The 17,641-nt window shown below is 51.4% G+C and overlaps 1 protein-coding gene across 1 annotated transcript in view; it reads left to right on the top strand.

Annotated features, from left to right (window-relative positions):
* Positions 1–3,777: 3,777 nt before the first annotated feature.
* The window catches only part of TAT (tyrosine aminotransferase), a 37,809-nt gene continuing 23,945 nt past the window's right edge, over positions 3,778–17,641 (top strand). Inside the window, exons 1-7 of the mRNA XM_069635465.1 lie at positions 3,778–3,913; positions 6,198–6,446; positions 7,546–7,650; positions 8,223–8,290; positions 10,208–10,366; positions 12,342–12,480; positions 14,613–14,665. Of these exons, the coding sequence (XP_069491566.1) occupies positions 3,793–3,913; positions 6,198–6,446; positions 7,546–7,650; positions 8,223–8,290; positions 10,208–10,366; positions 12,342–12,480; positions 14,613–14,665 (894 nt within the window). The 5' untranslated portion in view covers positions 3,778–3,792. The remainder of the gene's footprint in view (positions 3,914–6,197; positions 6,447–7,545; positions 7,651–8,222; positions 8,291–10,207; positions 10,367–12,341; positions 12,481–14,612; positions 14,666–17,641) is intronic.

Here is a 17,641-nt window from a genome sequence, read left to right as displayed (position 1 = left end):
AGCACTGGAAGTTGGAGGAGAAAGAGGAGATGTAAAGTTCCTGGGTGAGATTGTAGAGCCCTGGGGGACACCATAGGTGGAGATGGAAGTAGGAGAGAAGGGGCCCGGGATGACTTGGGAAGAGAGGTTAGTGAGGAAAGATGACAGCCAATCCAGTGCCCATTCAGAGATACCAAGTGTATCATGGAGCCTTTGTATGAGGATGGAATGGTTAACTGTGTCAAATACAGTGGAGCGATTTAGAAGGATAAGGACAGATGGGTAGTTGGAGTCCAAAGATGCAAGCAGTTCTTCAAAAGTGTTCAGAAGAGCAGTTTCTGTGCCTCTGGATGCTCGGAATCCAGATTGATGGTCATGTAGGCCACCAACAAGTTCAGTGTGGGAGTTAAGTTGCGGCAAGGCAAGCTTCTCAAGTAGCTTCCGCAGGAAGGGGGTGATGGAGATTAGTTGATGGCTGACAGGACATTTCGGGTCAGAGGATGTTTTTTTCAGGAGTGGGTGAACAAGGGAGTGCTTAGGGGGAGGGGGAAGGTCCAGTGATAAGAGTGATTACAGAACTCAGCAAGAGCAGGGGCAAGAGAGCCAATATTATCCTTGATGGTCCAGTATGAGCAAGGGGAGACCTGTTTTGAAGAGCGGACAACTCTGATAACGTCTTCAGGTGTGACGGGAGTGAAGGAGGATAGAGGAAGGAGTTGGTGTGTGGTGGGGGAGTGGGATGGTTTGTGAAGGAGATTAGAAAGGATAGTAAGAATGTCCTGAGTTTTGGTGGCAAAGTGTGAGTCCAGTGCATTGCAGAGGGCCTGGGAATGAGAGGGGGGGAGGAGACTGCAGAGGGGTTGGCTAGTTCCCTGCAGATTTTGAAACGTTCTGCTGTGTTATTGGATGGCCCGATACCCGTGCCTGAATGTGGGCTCCTTTCTTTGCACGGATGGCGAGTCTGTATTGCTTTTGGAGCAGGCGGCAGGACAGTTTGTCAGAGGATGAGCCTGAGGTTTGCCACTTCAATTCTGCTGTCCTGCACTTTTGTTTCAGGGCTGCTAGTTCTGTGTCGTACCAAGTGTTTTGCTTTCAGGCAGGTTTCAGACGGATCCTCATGACTAGGGCAAGAATGTCAGGAGTGTTGGTGATGGAGAGATGGAGGTTGCTGAGGGCAGAGTCGGAGGTAGAGTGAAAGGTGGGAGGTTGAGGGGGTTGAAGGTGGAGGCAAAGGCAGCCGCAGTCACTCATTTCGTCGGGCCAGTGTTAGTGAACGAGGTTGGTATGACTTTTGGGTGGTGGTCGGAGGATAAATGGGACACAGATGAGAGGAGAGTGATCAGACCAGGAGGGAGGTCATTGGGGGGGGGAGAGGTTAGAGTATATGACGGCATCCAGAGTCTGTCCAGCTGTGACTGGCCCAGTAGGGCGAATGGAGAGGGAAATCGAGGAGCAGAGGTCCGTGAAAAGAGTGGATGCAGAGCCAGCAGAGCCCAGTTGAATGTTGGAATCACCCAGGATGAGAAGGTTAGAGGTGGAAGAAAGTAAAGAACAGAAGTCAGCCCATTCAAAGAGGAATGGGGAGGTGATGCCTGGAGGCCGGTAGATGGTAGCAATGCGGAGGGTAGAGGTGGGAGAGGTGACCAACTTGCAAACCAGGCTTTCTAAAGAGGAATAGGTCTGGGTAGGTAAGATGGAAGCAGGAACCCACTCAAGGAAGATTAAGGCACCCCCCCCACCGCCAGTGCAGTGAGGTCCAGGCTTGGAGATGATCTTGAAGCCGTCTGGGAGGAGGGAGTCAAAGGCAGGAACAGAGCTGGCATTGAACCAAGTCTCGGTAAGAACGAGAATGTCGGTCGATGTCTTCAAGAAGGAGACTGATGTCAGAGGAGTGTTGGTTGGCTGAGCGGGCGTTAAGAGTCACCAGGTGGAGGTGGTTAGGGCTTTTGAAGGTTTTCTGAGGTGGTGTACAGGGGCGTGGTACGCTATTCAGAGGAGGGAGAGAGACAGAATAGTAGGTGGAGAGGCAGGTGAAGGAAGGAAGGAAGTTAATGAGAGAAGGAAAGATGCGGTCGAAGAGGAGGAGGTTGGGTTGTGGACCTTGTGTAGAAAAGCTGTTTCCCGGATACTATGGTAAGGTTCTTCAGGTGAGCTTTATTGACATTACATATTAAGATGTTACAGCGAACCACTGGGTCCCATCACCAATGCTAGCTTCCCCCAACTGCCCAATCCGAGAACCCTCACACCGCATTCACACCCAAACATTCTGTCACAGCACACCAACAATCTCACAGTATCATCATACACCGGCATTCCCTGAAAGCACATCACAACCCATCTCCCCTCACACTCGCACACATAAAAGCACGAGAGGAAACACCCAGGGGACACACTAACATAGCATCTTTTAATAGGAGAGATGAACATCAAAAAAGGGTGGGGAGCAACCCCCCCCCCCAACATACTCTTTATCTGTACACGGAGGGCACCCCTCCCGACCCTCTACACTTGCTGTCTTGCAGCACTCTTCAAACATTTCGGACACACCCCAGACCCCTCCTGGAAATTGTATTGGCAGGCCTTGGGGGGGGGTGCCCACTGTGCCTGACTGCAGGCCTGGTCCTATGACGAATTGGGGTAGATTGGTAGGCCATGCTCTCTGGAACACATAATCCAGAGAAAGAGGCCACTGGGCATGGACTTGGCTTGGCAGGCCGTGGGCAAAGTGGCCAGTGTGCCTAGACCTTCAGTAGGTATAAATTGGCCACCAGACGCTGCTGCAGGCCAGGTCTGGCGCCCACTTCTGGTGGATTGGTGAAGTCTAGGGTGTGGGTGAAGGCCGGTGCCCCCCTCAGGTGTCTTGCTGAAATGAAACCACTGTACATGGAAGCAGGCTACAGCCAGTGGCCACTTGCCTTGGTGGGCCCTAAGCATGGCTGAAACACATGCTTGGGGAGGAGGAGAGGGCCATTGGGCGTGCCCTTTTGCCATAGTCGCTGCTCACTTTGCATGCCTTTTTAGACCATGGGCACGTGCGAATACCATGCCCTCGACAAAGAGCCTTCTGGGCATGATCACAAGCAATTCCCGAGGGGCACACAGGGTGGCTTGGTGGTACCGGTGGCATGATAGGATATGATTAGTTATTTATAATGCACTTAATACCCAGAGGTAGCGACATAGATGGGGATAGAACCTGTGTTGCTCCGTGTCGTCTTGCTTTCCAGGCGAGCACGTTGCCCCTGAGCTATCCTCCCGAGACCAAAGGCAATGCCCCTGTCAAAGAGCCCAATAGGCATGGCCGGAAGCTATGCCCCGGGTTTAAGGTATGTCAATAAAAAAAGTGAAAACGTTGCTTTAGGTAGAGTAGTTCTGGTCCTTTAGAGCAGAAATGTTTTGGGGGGTTTTACCTAATTGATACCTTTTGATGACGGAATATTTCTTGATCAGAATGTAGACCCTGGTGAGGTGTTGCCTATTCTGTATCCGTGTGCACTGGATACTTTGGGTACATGCATGGTGTACTATGTAGATCATGGACTGGGCGCAGGGTGACCTGTTTCGTCGGTATTACTCTTCCGCGCGCGTTTGCCGTTTGTTTGCATTTTGTACAGACACGGCACTGATGTTCGTGCGAATTGTTGCCACCTCCCAGAACTAGCCAAATAGCCCGCATCGCGCTCGGCTGAACGGGTTAAGCGCCCGCCGCGGTCATGACATTGCAGTTTGAGTGGGCCGGGGACACTGCCCCCACTCCCAGCCAATAGCGGAGGGCCTCCCAGCCCTACCCCCATTTTTTGGGACTATTTTATGGGCGCAGAAGAGCGGTCTGGGATTAATTCTAAGACTCCAGCGAGCAGGAACCGCTCCAGCGTCTCGATCCTTTCCTACAGCTCCGAGGGAACCGGTGCAAAAGTTGAGCATTTAAGAGGTAATGTAATGGACACATGGAGTGCTTTCCCCTTTTCACATGGAAAAGAGCACTCCTCGAACCCCAAGAGCCCTACTTCCCTCATAAGGGCGAGTCTCGTGAGCTCCAGCCTGTTTTTATCCAGTTTAATAATTGTTATTGTTGCCCACCCCCTAATGTCCGATCTTTCATTGTTAGTGCCGGGTTTTAGGGCCCCCCCTTTTGCCTTCTTTGGTACCCATAACGTTTTAGAGGATTGCCTGGCACGGCCGCAGTTTATGGTAGATGTAATGGGGGGTTCCTTTGAAATGCAGAGGGCTCCTCGCAGTTTTTGCTACACCTGCTTTGAATTGTCGCCCAGGTTTGCTGCCATGGTCACGCACATCTGGACCTCGCACGCAAGAAATTTCCATTAGGACCACTGCACGGCTGCAGCGGGTTTTTCCATCCCTACCCCATCCCCTCCACCGTCCACCCCCCCTCGCCCCCCACCTGGGATCCATCTTCCCCATCCAGCCTCCATTGTCTTCCTCCTCATCTCTGGCTGCCTTTTGTTTCAAGACCCAGCTCTGCTTCCCCGTGTGTGTCTCTCTCTCTCTGGCTCACTCACTTTATTTTATTTTTCACTTGTCTGCCCCCTCTTCTTCTTCTTCTTCTTCTTCTTCTTCTTCTTCTTCTTCCATTTCTCTGCCTCTCCATCTCTTTCTCCCATTCCACTTACCTACTACCCCATCTCTGTCCCTCTCTCATCTTCCACCCCTGCTTCCCTGTCTATCTCACCCTGTCTCTGTCTTCTCTTCCACTTCTCCGTGTCCCCTCTCGCTCTCCCTCACACACGTTCTCTGTCTTCTCTCCCACTTGTCTGCCTCCCCGTCTCTCTCTTTCTGTTTTCTTCCACTACTCTCGCTTATCCCCCACCTCTGCTTCCCTGTCTCTCTCCCTCTAGCGCTGTCTTATCTTCCAACTCCCCTTCTCTCTCGCGCCATCTCTCTCTCACTTGCCCGATGACGTCTCTCTTTGGTCTCTTCTCCCACTTGTCTGTTTCTGACTCTCTCCCTCTGTCACGTTTTCTGTCTTCCACTTCTCTCTCTCTCTCTCTCTCTCTCTCTCGTTCTATGTCTTATCTCACTGTCTATACTTCATGCTTTCTTATACCTGCATTTCTGTCTCCCCGCCGCCCTGTCCCGTGTCTGCTTACACCCCTCCCCCACGCCCCCACGCCACCCTACGGTCTGGGGCTCTTATCCTCTCCCCACCGTGTTTGTTACCTTCAGCACATCCGCGCGTCGGTCTCTCTATTTCCTCTGTCCACCCGCCTTTATGTCAGTCTGAATTGCTCATTCCCTCTTCCCAGACGTGCAGTTATCACGTCTCCATCTGACTACCCGTCTTCCATGTGTCTGTCCACCTCTGCCCGGATCTATTCGCGCTCCTCTCTTCAAACTGTCTGCCTGGGTCGAGCCCCCTCTCACTCTCCATCTTCTCTGTCCCCTTCTTTTCTCTTTCCCTTTTGCTTTCTGCCTTCCACACACCGAACCTGGTCCATTCCCTTTCACTCTAATCCTCGTTCTCCTTGTTTCATTTATCTTCCCCCTCCTTCTCTTTTTCTCCCGCACATTGTGCTTCAATGCCCTTTGCCACCACCACCACCCTGCCCTTTACACGTCCATCGCACTCAGGGGCATCAATGCACCAAAAAGCAGTGGGCCTGGGACTCTGATGGGGGTGGGTGGTGGGCTGGAACGTATACCAATGCATGCTGCTCTATCCACAAAGGGCTTCCTAGTCTTGCTGATCGCTGCACGCTCTACCCCATATCACACTTGTGCACGCTGTGGCAGATCTGCCTCTCCCTATGGAAAGTAGGTACATCGTGTCTATTGCAGGCTCTCTTGACACTCTCACACACGTTTCTGCAACCTCCTGTTTCCCCAAACATCTGTGCTCTCCTGATCTTACATACACTGATGCACACCAATCTCCCACCTCCCTTACATAGTCCCTCCACCTCTATGTACACTCCTATAGGTACATCTTCACAATTTAGTATAAGATCTCTTCACACGCCTCCATTTTTGCTTGTTCTCTTGCAATCTTGCTCAGGTTTGTCTTCCTAGGTCATCTGGCCTCCTTTCGCCTCTTTCCATCTGATTCTCGGTCATTCTCTTCCATCCTCAATCTCCTGCCGCTATCTCTAAGTTGCCTGTTGTACGCCCTGCTTTCTTCTGCGATGCTCCTGGGACGGGGCAGTGAATTCCATGTCCTTGGCCTCACGGGTTCTAAACCTCTTGTTTTTTCCATCCAGCGACAGCCATGCAGTCTGACTCGTACGTGATTAAGGTGAACAACAATGGGCTGCGCCCAAGCGTCCTGGATGTCCATGTCAACATACAAGACCCACACCCCCTCCTGGAGAAAGTAAAATCGAGGAAGCCCCGTTGGGCAGTGCGAGCATCTGAGGTCTCCAAGAAAACCTTCAACCCCATCCGGGCCTTGGTGGACAGCATGAAAATGGAGCCCAATCCCAACAAGGCCATGATCGCCCTCTCCATAGGTCAGTAGCCCGCCAGAGAGATTTAGAACAGTTCATTAGTACTGGGGGTCGGGCCTTATGCCAGCAATACGCCTCCGTGCCCTACAATGGCACATAATCGAGCACTCTCGCCTGATCTAATCTAGACTTCATAGGTGGTGGGTAACTGGCACAGCCAGAGCTCAAGGGGCTAAACTTGTGCAGAGGGGCTAAACTTGCGCACATTTGGAAACGGAGCAGTACAGAGTAAATACCAAGGGTTGCAAGGGTGCCTGGAGCTTCATTCAGGTTTCTGTTTGTGAAGGAAAGGTGCATCCTAAACTTGCATCAGTGGTGGAATTAGGTGACCGGACCAATCGGCAACGTCTACAGGCATTTGGAGGTCATACGATGCCCCCAAAAACGGGTGATGGATGAGGTTAAGCTGCAGGCACCTGAGATCATGTGTAAATCCAGGGCGTAGCTTAAGACACTGGGCATTCATGAGAGCCTGTGGAAGGGCATGGCTGCCCCACAGACATACAGATCCCGAAAATCTACTAGGAAGAGGAAATGTTCAATCCTGAGAAAGAGGAGCAGATATGGCACTAGGATTGCAAGATCCCGAGGAGTACGTTTAATTGGGAATAGTTTACTGCATCCATGAAAGATCATAAGAATTTACTGAAAGGGACATGTTCTAGATCATTATTAACAATGTCAAAAATGTACAGAGGGGGGGACCCTAGCCTGCCCAAACGGGGAAATCCCGCGCAATGAAGATCTCAGCTTTGGGGGTTCTCTGGGATCATGAGAACCTCGGAGCCCGTGGAAGGGGAGAAGGAATAGGAGGGATTGGACTTCCGTTGGTGGGAGATCTTGAGGCTATACCACAGGCTAGAAATACGAGTGAAGGTCCTCGGAGCTTATTGAAAGGACGGGAGGGGGCTGGGGGTACAATGGTCCCGGGAATCCATTCAATTCAAAGCTTAGACTGCAGTAACGGTCAGATCCTGTGAGCCTGCAGAAAAGGGAGGCGGAGGTCTGACCATAGGGACTGGGAGATACCAAAACACCGCTGGGAGGTACATATCAGACTGCATTTGCTGAGTGACCCTGACCAACTTGTTTTTCCCTACAGGTGACCCTACAGTGTTTGGAAACCTTCCCACGGATGATGCAGTCACCCTAGCCATGAAAAATGCGATTGACTCTGGAAAATATAATGGCTATGCCCCGGCAGTGGGTAAGTGTCTGCAGTGCAGCTCTCCCCCTATGCCACATGCCCTTCACTGGAAGCTGATGACGACAATGTGAGCTTCCTTTTGTCTGCTGGCCTAAGTACTTGGGTTTATGAGCATGTTTCGACAATGGCTCCATCCTTTGTCTTCTCAGGGAACTTCAACCCACATGGCCAAGCTCCTTCTGGAAGTGTTGGCATCATTTCAGCCCTTTGTTAATGGCAAGAGGTTGCCTTGAGTTGGCAGACCCTTACAAGCCCAGAGCCCTCCTTATCCATCTGTAATGCTGCCACTGCATGAGTCCACATTCCACTTGAATGCATGCACAGTCCCACAGTGGCGCGCAGCTTGGGCTCTTGTGTCTGCTGAGCTTCCTGTGGTGCAGCAGTAGAGTAGAGTTTGCCATCAGGTTGCATGGGGGTGCTTGTTTACGCTGTTTACTTATGCTAGAGATCCAGGTGGGCTTGAGGTGTAGGGGAAGAGCGCTAGGATGCATTACCAGAGCATCATGGTGGATTGGGCCTACATGATGGCGGGCACTAACCTTGTTTCCTGCATCACTGCTTTCTCTCAACAGGATATCAAGCCAGTCGCGATGCCATCGCCAAATATTACAGCTGCCCCGAAGCCCCCCTGGAAGCAAAGGTACGACCACGCCTGGCTTTAGGGCCTGCAGTGCTGCAGTCCTAGCAAACGAACTCTTATCAAGATGAAATGGGCCAAAAAGGGAACGGGCTTCTGGACCCTGTATGCTAGATCTAAGGAGGCTCGGGCCTTCACTCAGCTGGGTGGGGCTTCTGCACTGATTGGGTGGCTTCCACCTTCCTGCTGCGCGTTCCCTGAGGGGAGGGGTGGAGTCGGTGGAGGCGCGCTTTCTGAAGGACAGACTTGGGGTTTATATTGACCTGGCAAATCGCGAGTCAGGACACATGTTTGAAAGGTCACAGAAGGGTTTTACAGGACCGGCCCTCGTGCGCAGCTCTATTACCTCATGCGCACCAAGGGCTTCATTACAAGGTGTGGTTAGGGCTGATTTTAAGTTAGTTATTCCCCATTTTGGAATCCCATTGGGCGTGGGGGAGGGGGCGGGCCACAAGTGTTGTCACTGCGCACGCTAAGACCGCTTGGGGTATTGCTACCATTGAAAGTCGAGGTAATGCTGCCATTTACAAGCAAGCAGGCTTGCAAAACCCATAATAATGTGCAATTCCGAAATACCACCTATTTTGCCATTACAGCAAGGCTCAAAATAAGTAAGGATAATGAATAGGGGGAACCCCCCCCCCCACCCATGAGTCCAAAGACTGGCTGACTCTCGTTCCCTGACCTCTCGCTTCTTCATTCAGTTTCCAGTGTTGAGTGAGTGCTTGACGTTGCCATGGTGTCATCGCCCATAGGGGCTAGAACTCCTCCATCACTGGAGAGGTCCAAGCCTCACTGGCCATTAGACTGAGCTACATATTTTTGGAGACACGTGCCATTGCAAGGCACCTTCAGGCTGCGTCCACTCTCTCCCTATGCCCCCCCACACCCCATTCACTGACACAGCCTCCATTGCTCAGTCTTTCCATGAGGATTCCGCTCTATTTCTCTCTCTCTCACCTCCTCCCTCTGACTCTGTCTGTCTGTCTGTCTCTCTCTCTCTCTCTCTCTGTCTCACTCTCTCTCTCTCTCTCTCTTGCTTAGGCTCCAGCCTGTGACCTCTCCATTGACTCATCCTGCCCAGAGTCTAGAGGGCACCCTTCATTGGATAGTCCAATGAGCAACTGACCATTGCAGACTAAACTGTATTGGGTTGCAACCTTTGCCTCTCCAGATGTTTTGGACTACAACACCCACCAGATATAGTCAGTAAAGGCAATGATGAGCGATCCTGGGAGTTCTAGCCCAAAACTTCCAGAGAGCCTAAAGATCCGTGCACAGTAATGCCTTGGCCTCCCATTCAGTCTGTAGCTCAGAGCCTCAACTGCCCAGAGAGTCTAAAGCACATTCCTCACCAGAGAGGACGACCACTGGATTTTCCACTGTAGGCCGTTTTATGTGACGGAAGCATCCCATTTCCCGGCACTTTCAGACCCTGGTCTATCTCGCACGCGATCCTTCTTTTGTGCATATCCCCAAGTGCTGCCTGGTCACATTGCAGTCCAGCCTGACCAAAGAGCTTCATGTATAGCCACAGGCAGCCCGTGGTCTCGCTTGTTGTCACTTAGCCTCAAGTGCTTGTCCTTTCCTTCCATGGTAGGATCCCTTCTGGGGTAAGGAGGCCAAGCATTGGGGGCCTTTATCAAGCAAGATCTAGTTGGAGAAGCGGGGTGCCATTCCCAAGCACATTCGGCCTTTGGCCTCTTTTGGTACTGAAGGCGGGGTCTCCATCGCCCCTCACCTCGTTCATGCGAGGGAGGAAGTCTGGCTGAGGGGTTTTCAATCATGAAATTGATGATTTTCTCATTTGAACTGTTCTTCCCTTTAGCGACAGGCCCTTGACTGAACATACTTGTGTGGCTATTGTTTTCTGGAATGTTCTGCTTGTTAAAACTTACTGAAGACTGGCTTTCTCCGCAGGACGTCATACTTGCAAGCGGTTGCAGTCAAGCTATTGAACTTTGTCTCGCGGTGTTGGCCAATCCTGGTCAGAACATCCTGATCCCACGGCCTGGTTTCTCCCTCTACAAGACCCTTGCCCTCTCCATGGGGATTGAGGTCAAGCTGTATAACCTGCTGGTGAGTTAACCCTAGAGGCATGGGCAGGGGCTTTTGAGGTCCGCTACGGGGGTGGAAAATCCCACACCGAGGGAGGTGAGATGGCCGTACTCATTCCCATGTCAAAACAAACATTTTGCAGCAAGAATTGGAAAACATGCCATAGGATTTCCAGACAGGTCTAAATATATAACATTTCAACAACAGTCACCTAACCTGCTGCGCTGCCCCCTAATTCTTCTGCACCTACCGAACCGATTTGCCCTGCCCAGCCTCTCCTACTCCACATGGCAGTTAAGGCTCAAGTGGCCCATTGATGAGGCAGCCGTCCCAATTTGCTAATTTGGCGAGATGCGTGCTAACACTTCACTGCCAAGCAGGGGAGGAGCCACAGCACTTATCCTTTTTCCTGTTCCCGTTTTTGGTCGCCCCCACACAAATACATGCAGAATATCTATGGGGCTAAATGACACTCCCGTCCCGTGGTTCAAGAAGCACGGGGTCCACTGACCTGAGCCCCCGTGTACTTGGCGCCTATGGCGAGAGGGAACAATAGAAGCTTGATGTGGTGGCTTCACTATTCTAGTCCTGACTGAGGAATGGCTTGGGCAGACATTTCATTCCAAGTCGGGCGGTCTGGAAATAAGGGTACCGGTAGCAACATACCTGCACCCTTTCCGGAGACGGATGTCCCGGGTAGGTCTGACCTGCCGGGAGTACCGGCCACTGCAGGCATGTTTCTCACGTAAGCACCGTTGGCAACAGTGCCGGTGCTTCTGTGTCCCCATTCCCGTGGAGTCTTATAGGTCTTACAATTCCCGCCGCCTGACACCCCGGGTCGCCACGACTTGTAATGTCCTGGTGGCACCAGGATATCAGGCGGCGGGAAAAGTGTTACGAGGTCTGTTGCAAACCGCCGGTACCACCAGCGGGCTACCGCCAACCTCATAATGATACCCATAAGTAAATCCTGCCTGCGCTAGACCCAGCATAGAATATAGCTTATCCCTTCATAGCCGACCTCTACTGGTAATATGCACTTCCACTGGGTGCACTTTCCCTTCCCTATGGTTTTGGAGAGGAGCCAGACATCTTCTTAGTTCCGTCTGTGGTAGCACATGTGCATGAACGCTGGATAATCATTTCCAGATGTTCCTGGTTTTTTTGGATTGACTGATCCACTGCCAGGAGCAGTAAAGGAATGCAGAAGGCTCCCGCCCCTGTGCTGGCCTCAGTGGCATGATCCAGGGGCGGATCCCCGCTCCAGCCAATGGGGGGAGGCCATTCCAAACACCACTGTTGGAATCACAGCTGCATCCCTGTGGATCCTCAAATGTTAGTGCTCGAGACCCGGGACAGTGCATATTGCTGAGCCAGCCTTTTACCTGAGGTTCTGAAAGGGGCCCGCTCTTTAAGCCGGGTGCCTATGAAATGATGGGACCATCGGTCACATGTTAGACAAGTGGCTGACTCTGTAGTTCTTGTGTCCGTTCGGGAAATCTCCCCCTTTGTCTAATTGTCCATCGAGGGCGTTCCCACTATCAGCGCATTGAGACCGTATTAATGTTGAAAGAGTCTGCTCGCCAATGGGAGTGAGGGGTGCTCACATGTTTGAAAGGATGTTTATGCTAATATACACTTAAGCAACATTTCTTTGGAGAATATACTGTTGTTTTCGGGAATGAGTTAGTTGAAGTCAATGGAGGGGCGTTGCCAGCGGAGGCTCAGAACTGTGATGACTTTGCAAACATGATGTTAGTTAGCGCAAGTTACATAACGTGATGTTTAATCATTTTGGATCGAGTTCAAAGGCAGGTGCTCCCCATTTGTTTTCAGCTTGGCCGTTAGTTGGCCATACTCCATAGCACGCTATGGACCCTGCTGTAAGGGGGCCACCAGCCAGAGCAATGCATGGTCAGCAGACTGAAACCCACCCATGAAAGAGACAATGACAGCCTCTCCCATTCTCTCGACTCCCCTCCCCCGACCCCCGCAGCCGGAGAAGTGCTGGGAAATCGACTTGAAGCACCTGGAGTCTCTCATAGACGATAAAACGGCCTGCGTCATCGTGAACAACCCGTCGAATCCTTGTGGGTCTGTCTTCAGCAAAGCGCACTTAAAGAAAATTCTCGCAGGTGAGTCCATTAAAACATAAGGGCAGGCGCCCGCTACCACACACACCCATGTATGACTATTGTATTGACAGAATGATGAAAGGCCGGATCAACCCCACCAGGGTTTTAACCAATAACCTGCCAAACACACACGGCTTTCTGAAGTGGTGGCATTAACCAACTGAGCTCCGCCCAGAATATGACAGACGCAAATGCGGTAGTCGCTGTGTGGGATTCATGAAATGCACGGGAGGACAGCTCTTGTTTGGCAGGCAGGGCACGTTGATGACCCAAAATGCTAGGATAACCCTTGGTCTGTGCTAAGTAATGCTTGGGGGCTCTTACTGGTAGGCCTCGGCCAGCGTTTCACCATTTTCAACGCGTCTGCACCATTACAGAACAGGGCCCAGCCTGTGCAAATGAACCCCACCCGCGCACGCTCAAAGTAGAGTGGCACACTTTCTGCTTGCCCACAAGGCGGCGATGACGTCACGGCATCATTCACCATTGTCCCGCGCCCAATTGTTATTTAATTGGCGAATGGCTGTTAACGCTCCAACACGGTGAACACCCAGTTTAATAGCCATGCTAAGGGTCAGCCCCTGGGAGGTGATGGTCACGTGTTTAAACTGTGAGCTTGACCATCACAAAGCCTTAGAGCTGTAATGAAGTCTGGTTTCAGAGCATTGGAGGTGTGACTGGAAGAGCAGGGGCAGCTGCAGGCGGCCCGGGCGAGACTGCTATATGAAAGGCCAGGACTTTTACCCGTCCAGCAGGGGGTTCCCCAATCAAGACATGCTTCAATGGAAGCTGAGCTTGGGATCCATTGGATCCAGGTTGTCTGGCTCACTTTGCTCTTCTGGGATCCATTATGGTATTTTATCATGGATTTGACCTTCTTGCTGTTGCCCGATAACACCTCCTCATGGGAACTCTTTGAGCTCGCTTTAATGATATGATATGGCATTTATAACGCGCCTATACACAAGTGCTTCAAGGTGAGCCGAGGCAAGGGAGGGGAACAGAGGGAAGACGAGATACTAGGCCAGGTGGCAATGAGATCGCACAAGTGCAGGGGGAGGAGGAGGGGGCAGTGCAGTACATAGGATAATAGTCAAATAATACAATAAATAAAAGTGCGGCCAGCTGGTGGCAAGTGCAAGCGCAGACATCGGGAATCAAGGCTTATATCAAACTTTGCACTCAAAGTGCCTGCCAGTATTTTTTCAAAGCAGTCTTCTGCGAGTTAATGACTTAACATGCCACTGGTGTAATAGAGATGTAACCAGGTCTGCCTTCAGCCACTCGATTTATGATCACTTTGTGTGTCCTACACTAAGTCCTGTTAAAAACAAGCATTGGCAAAGCCAACCGTTTAGGCTGCTGTAAATATTAGGCATTTGCCAGGCACTAGCATTATTTTGCGCCTGCTACCTTCAACGACCAGTTAATACCACTACGGCTGTGCCTGGCAAGTGCATTTCCCATGCCTGCAAAAAAGCTCAAAGGATGGGCACTGCCAATGCTCGTCTTTGGGCACTTCCAGGTGTCCCAAAATAATGTAAAATGCCCTTCTCTGCCTCAGTCAGGCAGGGAAACCTTGCCACAAGAAGTCTCGCCCCCTACCCTCTTCCAGGGCTTTGCATGGACTAGGATGAAAGCAGCAGCTCACTTCTCGGCTGCCCGCAATTGCTTGCACTTCCTGGGAAGTGGGCCACTCCCAAAGCTTCATTATTTGATCATTGTTTGCTTTAAAGTGGTATATACCAGTATTTGTGAGTGTTCCCCATGTTCAAGGATTTGTTTGTTATTTCTAGTAATGTGGGTGTTTCCTATTTCCGCTCTGCGTGCCTTTAACCCTGAGCATTGTAAGCATCTGTTCACAGACCAGTACATGCATGATTTATGTGCTTGTATGTTCCATCCACAAGGGTCTTGGCCTTGGCTTGCTCCCTATATTTCACTTCCATATTGGAAAGTTGGTGTAATGACGAAGTGGAATAATGCAAGCCTGAGTTTTATAAATGGGAGAGTATGTGTCCAAAATGACAGAAGGGCAACCGTTTAGTTCCACACCAAAATAAGCAGGTATCTGTTTGTTTGATGTGCCCTGCTAGCACCGTGACTCACGGGAGTTTCCCTTGTCTCCACAGTGGCAGCACGGCAGTGTGTCCCAATTCTGGCCGATGAGATTTATGCAGACATGGTGAGTACCCAGAACAGCAGATGGTGCAAACCATACTTTGAGTAGAGGCAGTACCACTAACCACTTTGCACACAGACAATACCAGATGATACTGCCCACACCGCGAGAACAGGCAGCGGCAGGTCATGCCTGGTTGGGACAATGCTTCTTCACCACTGGGGACTTCCCTGTCTAGCAGTTAATTTCTTAGAGGTACCTCCCATACACAGTGCAGGCTTGACCAGGCCTCTAAGGGCAGGAGTTCAGCCCCAACCTATAGGCTGCTTCCTTTGTGCGCGGCAACACAAGCAACCACAGTGGCAACACCCGACATATTATAGGAGTGCCAGGTCATACCCTGGTAATATAGAGCCACTCGCTGCCAAGAAGGGTCATGTTGTGGGAGGACCTCGACATCTGATTGCAGTTGCAAGGAATGTGATGATCGTGTATGTGCATCGTGGCGAATTATCTGACCTATATGTCGATACTTTGAGATGTAATAGCCCCACCTGGAATGGAACTGGCAGGCATGCTGTGGGATTACCTGGGCATATTGAGGGCAGTATTTGGAAGTTATGGCTGTAGCTACGTGTTTCCGTTTCTGTATAGGGCTCATACTTCCCTAGTTCGGTGTGCCTTTTCCCCAACCTGATTTGGCGCGTCCGCAGGGCACCCACCGCTTTTGCTGTAAATCGCCGGGCTCACAAAAGCTCTTAGTCCCTGCGGTGGACACTTAGGGTTTACCCGGCTGCCATCTTTTAACGCAAGCATGTTACTTCATCACTAGGTCAGAGTTTAGGGGGTGGCACTGGTTTATGGCCACCGCAGTGGCATGCCAAGATGAAGTGACAGGGCAACCAGGAAAGCAGGCACGAGAGAGTGTCCTCTGGCTACCCAGGCATGCGAAACAAGGATTCCAGAGTATAAGACCTTTTCAGGTGCTTACTCGCTGACCTGGGAAGCAGGCCCTTAGCAGAGTCCATGGGGTTGACTGGGAACCAAAACCGATCCTGGAAATAATGTTCAGAGGTGGCCCCATAGTACACATTTCCAGTAAGCCCACCCTTTTCCTATGAGAACATTTGGAAACAAAATAGGTTACTACACCAAAGAGGCCCAAGTTGCAGAGGCCTACTGGGAAATCTCCAGAGTTCCCTATAGGCCTTTCCAGCCCAGCTGACCACTGATGTTTGAGTGCACCATGGAAATACCAGAGCAAAGTAACATACAAGGAATGGGCGCACGAAGCATGTCATGGCCCTACTTGGCGCATTGTGTGAATAACGGCCCATATGATGAAATGACTCTGCATGCTGTGAAAATAGAAAGCCATTTGGGGTGGTGTCTAAGCTTACGAGGACGCACCAGTAGCTGGACTGGGCCTGGGTATATGATGACAGTATGTGCCCACATGTGGCAGTTCCTGGCCGTCCGCCACTGTACTCCTCCACGTGGTGCCATGCGTGTAGCCCTATGCCCGGGCTCGGATAGGGTCCATGGGGCAAAGCTCCAAGTGCAGGCCCAACGTGCTAGTCTGGGTCCGTTTTTCCGTCAAACTGGGTCGTTTTTTGGCCAAAGAGGTCCAGTTTTACTAGTTTCTTCACTGTGCAGCTTGTAGCTTGGACCAGTGTTGCCGAAAAAAGCATCTTTATAATGCACAATTTGCAACACGTTTTACCAAAAACTCCCCCTTGGATACTACACAAACAATCTGTCACAAAAGGAATGCATGGCCATTTCCGACTGTGGGCCCCTTTTCAATTAGTGGCCCAACCCGACCCTGCCTTCACCCCACTGCCCCCTTCATAATCCTGTCCTGCATTCCTTCTAACTTTACTCAGCACCTATGCGCGCCCCCTCTGTGCCCCTCAGGCCTGTATCTCTAAATACAGAAGTGCTGCTATACAACACACACACTTACTCACCTTGCCATGGATTCTTAACGACCACATACCTATCCTGGTCTTCTCTTCCTGCAGAGCCCCTCCTGCCCTATAATATGCAGAGTCCTTCTTCCCCCCTGCTTGTGTGGGGCCCCTGTTTCCACATAATGTCTAGAGCTACTTCCCCATAACGTGCAGAGCTCTAGTCACCCATAAAATGCACTGTTCCTGCTTCTGCACAATGTTTCTATAAATTGCAGAGCTCTTGCTTCCTAATACAGATCTTACTCCCCATAAAGTGCGGAGTCCCTGCTTCCCCATATGATGTGCGGATTGCCTGCTTCCCCATATGATGCGCGGATTGCCTGCCTCCCCATATGATGCGCGGATTGCCTGCTTCCCCATATGATGCGCGGAGTCCCTGCTTCCCCATATGATGCACAGAGTCCCTGCTTCCCCATATGATGCGCTGATTGCCTGCTTCCCCATATGATGCGCGGAGTCCCTGCTTCCCCATATGATGCACAGAGTCCCTGCTTCCCCATATGATGCGCGGAGTCCCTGCTTCCCCATATGATGCGCGGAGTCCCTGCTTCCCCATATGATGCGCGGATTGCCTGCTTCCCCATATGATGCGCGGAGTCCCTGCTTCCCCATATGATGCACAGAGTCCCTGCTTCCCCATATGATGCGCTGATTGCCTGCTTCCCCATATGATGCGCGGAGTCCCTGCTTCCCCATATGATGCACAGAGTCCCTGCTTCCCCATATGATGCGCGGATTGCCTGCTTCCCCATATGATGCACGGATTGCCTGCTTCCCCATATGATGCGCGGATTGCCTGCTTCCCCATATGATGCGCGGAGTCCCTGCTTCCCCATATGATGCGCTGATTGCCTGCTTCCCCATATGATGCGCTGATTGCCTGCTTCCCCATATGATGCGCGGAGTCCCTGCTTCCCCATATGATGCACAGAGTCCCTGCTTCCCCATATGATGCGCGGATTGCCTGCTTCCCCATATGATGCGTGGATTGCCTGCTTCCCCATTTGATGCGCGGATTGCCTGCTTCCCCATATGATGCGCGGAGTCCCTGCTTCCCCATATGATG

This window comes from Ambystoma mexicanum, chromosome 1q (genome assembly GCF_040938575.1).
Source record: "Ambystoma mexicanum isolate Mex_15411 chromosome 1q, UKY_AmexF1_1, whole genome shotgun sequence".
Taxonomy (NCBI): domain Eukaryota; kingdom Metazoa; phylum Chordata; class Amphibia; order Caudata; family Ambystomatidae; genus Ambystoma; species Ambystoma mexicanum.
Note: the sequence above shows the minus strand (reverse complement) of the source record. Positions and strands in the feature narration are given on the sequence as shown.